The following is a 5,737-nucleotide window of genomic DNA, read 5'->3' as shown; positions in this document are numbered from 1 at the left end:
TCAAATACTTTTGTTGAAATACTTTTGGTCTATAACTTCAAACCGGGTTTCAGAAAACTTCTAACACGAAGGGAGTGGCAGCTTTTCATAGAAATGATGTGTGTTTTTCTCCGAACAGCCAGGCGACAGACAACAGAGCAGATGCAATATTTGTTTTGAATTTGGTTTTGTTGACAAAAAACAACTAATCTACTCTGACAGCCAACAACATGTTTCAGTTTCTTGAAAGCTCTTCATGGCTTTGCAAATGAAGTGTCCAGTTAAGCAGAGTCAGCAATCTACAGAGCTCTGCACCCCTGCTTTCTGTCTTCACCGTTCCTCTGAGGTCAAAGTTCAGATCTCTCACAGGGACCTTTTTATCACAGCAGGGGTTGTGTGACCAAGGCACAAGGGTTAGGGTGGAGGATGAGAGAGGGGTGGGGGGTTGTTTTCAAATGGTCACCTCCAAGAAAGCCTCCAGCCAGAGCCGGCAGCCCATGGCTGAGTGCACCGTCGGGAGGACGTGATATAAAAAGAGTGGCGGGACACAGAGACTCAGAGAGAGAGAGGCAGCCTCCACAAACTCAGCTTCAGTAAACCTGGATAATCACCAACCAAGAAGATCCAGATCAAGTCGGCTTCACTGGCTGGTACCTTCTGCTGCTCGCTATGGCCCTGCTGCTGAACTACTGGATGTGTTTGGTTGCTTCATCGCTGACCGTGTCCACGAGCCATGCTCTACGAAGGTAACAACTATTCACATTTTCCTCGAGAGAAGAGCACCACTTTAATCATTTCCTCTAAGAATGCGTTTTCTTCAAAGACAACACGGTGGGTGAATTTAATGACAACAAACACAACAAAGCAGGGACAGGCAAGCAAACGTGTTCTACCCGCTCATTAAAAAGGCTAATGATTTCAGCTGTGGAAGTGCATGTGCTTTTGTTTACGATATTGGCAGTGCACCGAGAGCAAAGCAGTCTGCATTATATTCATTTCTCACTGTCATACTGGGATGAACACCAAGAATATGTATCAGATGTATAGCATGGAAAATATACTACACTTGCTTTTCTTAAATCATCACGTCCGCGTCTCAGTTTTGTATTCATTTAGCTGTCTGAAGCTTTTCCTTTGTCGGTACTATTTCCAGAATTGCTCTGAAGAAGATGCCATCTATCAGGGAGACACTGCAAGAGATGGGAGTTTCTGCAGAGCAGGTGTTGACTGAGTTGGCCCAGAACAGCAAAGACAACTCTAACAATGGCACTGTTCCCACACCTCTTACCAACTACTTAGACGTGAGACACTTTTATGTTACTCACACTTAAAGGAATACTTCAGAAGCTTAGTCATGAAAGTGTCAAGAAGTCATGACATTGTAGTGTGAAATATTGGAGGCAACAGTCTGATGTATGAGACCGAAGGCATGTGGATTTTTTGATATTGAAAGGCAAGACCAGACTTTGCTATTTGGCCAAGAGAAGTTGAAAAACACACACACACAAAAAAAAAAAAACCAAACAAAAATAGTGTTCTTGAACTCAATTCAACATGTAATTAAAAAAATAAATAAATAAATCATGTTGCCGTTAAATTTGACTTCAGAACGAGTCACTTCCGTAATGTCGTATTCCACTCTAATAATATGCCTTGTGGAGGAAAACATGCTGGACAATGTTTTAAAGATGTACAAATGTTTTGGGCTGTCCCCCCCCCCATCAGACGCAGTACTTCGGAGAAATCAGCATTGGCTCTCCGGCCCAGATGTTCAATGTGGTATTTGATACAGGCTCCGCCAACTTGTGGGTGCCCTCACAAAGCTGCTCTCCATTTTCCACTGCCTGCTGTAAGTGCACACATTCAAACGAGCTGGATATTTACAAGGATTACAAATTATTATTATCCTTTTCCTTTTTATTACAATGTACAATGTGTCAAATGACGGAATGAAAAATGTTTTCTTGTGGTAATGAGCAGTTTTACAGGGCTTTATTCCGATTCTCAGCATGTTGTTTTGCTCTTTCGCCAGCTGCTTTATTGCTTGGGTCCGCCCTCACTCTCTAAATATCCACACTTCACCGAAAGCTCCTCACCAAACAGCAGCAAAACATGCACACTTCATTCAGGAGACCGTACACAAAAATACATGACTAATGAATACTCAATTTCATATATAACCTCAAAACGTGTCCAAAATTAAGAATGAAAGTAAAATGATGTGTATAAATAAATAGGATTTACAGAAACTATCTCCAATGAATTTTCCCAAATGCAATATATTTAATGACTCAAAAGCATTTTGAACTTTTAGTTACTCACAACAGGTACGACGCCTCTAAATCTAGGACCTATATGGAGAATGGAACCGGATTTTCCATCCAATACGCTTCTGGAAATATCAGGGGATTCCTGAGTGAGGACGTGGTCGTGGTGAGTTTCTAATCAGCAGGTTTTATAATTGAAATAAAAGATTAAACCTCTTCCTTCCCCACTGAACCGGCGTGTTTGTTTGTTTGTTTGTTTGTTTGTTTGATTGTTTAATCCTGCAGGTTGGGGGTATTCCTGTGGTCCAAGTGTTTGCTGAGGCCACTTCTCTTTCTGCCATGCCCTTCATCTTCGCCAAGTTCGATGGCGTCCTGGGGATGGGTTACCCCAACGTGGCCATCGACGGCATCACTCCAGTGTTTGATCGCATCATGTCTCAACATGTGCTTAAGGAGGAGGTGTTTTCTATCTACTACAGTAGGTGAGTCGAAGTAAATCAGTCTTAAGAAGAGTGAATTGTTTTCATCTTACTGGTTGATCTGTGGAGTGAGAACACCACCTACTGAGCTCATCATTCTGTGAGAGACAAGGGAAAATATATACAATTTCAGATGTGTTTTTTCAAACCTCAGTCGCATTTATGATGTATCCATCTGTGCCGAGTATAAACCAGTTGAAAAAATATGAAGATGTTTTCGTTTCTTGTTGGAATTATCATATGAAAGTAAGGCCAAAACTTTAGCTGAAGGATCACGTAATCCCCCACTGAACCGCTGCCATCAACCGTCACTGCGATGACATGCACAGGAAATGTCAGTTTGAAGCCGGTTTCATTTTATTTTTTCAGAGACCCGAAACACTCCCCAGGTGGAGAGCTGGTCCTGGGTGGCACCGACCCCAACTACTACACTGGAAGCTTTAATTACGTAGACACCACAGAGATGGGCAAATGGGAAGTGACCATGAAAGGGTGAGATCTTTGACTTCTATCACCATCATGGTGTTTGCAACTTTTGAGAAAGACCAACTGTTTGTTTTCCACCTCTTGTGTTTTTCCAGAGTGTCTGTGGGGACGGAGATGATGTTCTGTGCTGAGGGCTGCACAGCTGTGATTGACACGGGGTCCTCGTACATCACAGGCCCCGCCTCCTCGGTGTCCATGCTGATGAAAACCATTGGAGCACAGCTGGATGAGAGCGGGGTAAGTTTTTACACATCGGACATGTTCTCCACAATAAAACCTAAACAAAACACTGCACCGTTGAAACTCATGACTTCTGTAAACCTTTCCAATTTGCACCAGTACAAAGTTGACTGTGACGCTGTGAAGATGTTGCCCAGTGTCATTTTCCACCTGGGTGGTCAGGAGTACTCACTCACACAAGAGGATTATATCCTATGGGTAAGCTGCATGATGATTACTCAGTCACATCGCTATAAATGTGCAGCTGTGCAACATAAAGACCTCAGGAAACAAGGTCCCAGTGATATAGAATCCCTGTACATTCATGTTTCCAGTAAAAAAAATTTAAATTGGATGTGGTTGTACATTTTTAGTTCCCAATTGCACTGAATATGGACGACACACTCCTGTCAGACAGACACACAGAAGGCTGTATTTACTTTTTTACTGGATGGAGAACTATTAATAATATGAAGTCATCAGACAGAGAGCTTGATTTTGACATTTGTCCAATACCAATATTTATCTTTGCAAAAGATTTGGGCTCAGATGGAGGGATGAATGAAAAGTTTGCCAATAAAACCAAGAGAAAATCTGAGGTCTTTATATATATGAGGTCTTTATCTAAAGGCATTTCTCAAGCGTTTCATTGAAGGACATGGTACTATTTACTGGGCAGGATCAAGGGGGATCTACTTCTCCATCTGGTTTACTACCCATCCCCATACTTTTAAAATGAAAGATATTGCCGTCAGTAGTAGATCTACAGGAAATTAATGACTTTAATTGTCAGGTTCCGTTAAGAAGATTTTGAAAGTGATCGTCTGAAGCTGAAGCTCTAGTGGCTGATAAGTAATAAGTAATAAATCTGTTCTTTTTGGCTCCAGCAATCACAGATTGAAGGAGATGTCTGCATTGTCACCTTCAGGGGCTTGGACGTGCCGCCCCCTGCTGGTCCCATCTGGATTTTGGGCGCGAACTTCATCGCCCGTTACTACACAGAGTTTGACCGTCGCAATAACCGGATAGGGTTTGCTACAGCAGTTTGACAGAGAGTTTACCGTCAGCTCTGCTGCTCTCTTTGTGTCCTTCACTACTATCGCTGCTATTACCCAATGTTTTCTTGACACTTTGAAAGATGTGATTTGTGAGATGGACTTCCACTTTTGTCCATCGGGTGGCGAAGTTCCATCTGTTTTTCGATAGTAATTGCTAAGAGCTTCAGGCATTGTCTTATTTATCCTTACCAGTGTTAAATCATGCTTCATCTTGGCCTGAGAAATCACAAGATCACTAGATCATCTTGACCTGGAGAGCGTTTTAATGAGCCAGGTTTCTGAATGACAACACAGACAACCGATGATCTGTCACATCTTAAGTATTTTCAAAATCGCTGCGAGCGAAATAATTTTACATATTCTACCTTTAAGTCGAGTTTTTTTTTTTTTTTTTTAAAGTGGAGAGATGAAGATGCAAACAAATATACATTTCTCAAATTTCTGCTTTGTATTATTATGATTATACTATGACACATTTTCAGAACTTTTTTAAATTAAATTTATGGTTATCAGCAAATGCAACATTTCTATTTGTATATGGCTTCACTTATTATCATTATCATATAAGCATCAAAGTCATTTTTTTCCTTTTTTTGTGTAGCAAGAATAAATTTGTTTACTGAAGTTTCAATTAGATTTGATTGTGTTTTTATTAATGACTCTGTTTTCTTCCAAGTCAGTCAAATGCCCTTTGTGATTGTGTGAAACGCTCAGCTTTAGTTTGAACACATGGCTGGAGATCCTTTATTGGCCACAAGTTTTCCTGAAAAAGCATTACGTATTGTATTTACCAATGTTGGTTTAATCAGAGTTGCAGAAATTAATATAAACAACATGAGGTTAATGGATACAAATGTTTTTACATATGTGAAAGCCATATGTCTTCCTTCATTTTGCCTCTAACAGCTCCTTTTTGGTGATTGTGTTTCCTATCTATCCAAAAAATCTCCATGAAAAAAAGCAATCAGCGCATAATGGCACAATGTGTAACAAAGCAGAGCTGGGTGAGGTTTCTCTGAACCGACTGTGGCTTCAGTCGCCCCAGTGCAGACTCACAAATATTTGTCCTTCCTCATTTTATCATGTTTGAATCAGTTTATAGACATTTCATTTTTTTTCCGGTGCCAGTGTAATGCAATTGGACACAGATTGATCTAATTTGTGAAAGCCATATGCACTGCAGTTTCTCTTTCTGCAGAGCTGCCACTATGTTTGTGTGGCTTCAATCACTCAGACCGGAGGCAACATT

At 40.9% G+C, this 5,737-nt stretch overlaps 1 protein-coding gene across 1 annotated transcript; it reads left to right on the top strand.

Annotated features, from left to right (window-relative positions):
• The first annotated feature begins 462 nt into the window (after positions 1–462).
• Positions 463–5,117, top strand: ren (renin). Its single transcript, XM_080468858.1, has 9 exons — positions 463–725; positions 1,133–1,280; positions 1,705–1,828; positions 2,294–2,412; positions 2,532–2,728; positions 3,095–3,217; positions 3,307–3,448; positions 3,551–3,649; positions 4,318–5,117. The coding sequence occupies exons 1-9, from the start codon at positions 649–651 to the stop codon at positions 4,477–4,479; spliced, it is 1,191 nt and encodes a 396-aa protein (XP_080324984.1). The 5' UTR covers positions 463–648; the 3' UTR covers positions 4,480–5,117.
• Positions 5,118–5,737: the final 620 nt, after the last annotated feature.

Source organism: Lipophrys pholis (assembly GCF_963383615.2).
Source record: "Lipophrys pholis genome assembly, chromosome: 8".
Classification (NCBI taxonomy): domain Eukaryota; kingdom Metazoa; phylum Chordata; class Actinopteri; order Blenniiformes; family Blenniidae; genus Lipophrys; species Lipophrys pholis.
Note: the sequence above shows the minus strand (reverse complement) of the source record. Positions and strands in the feature narration are given on the sequence as shown.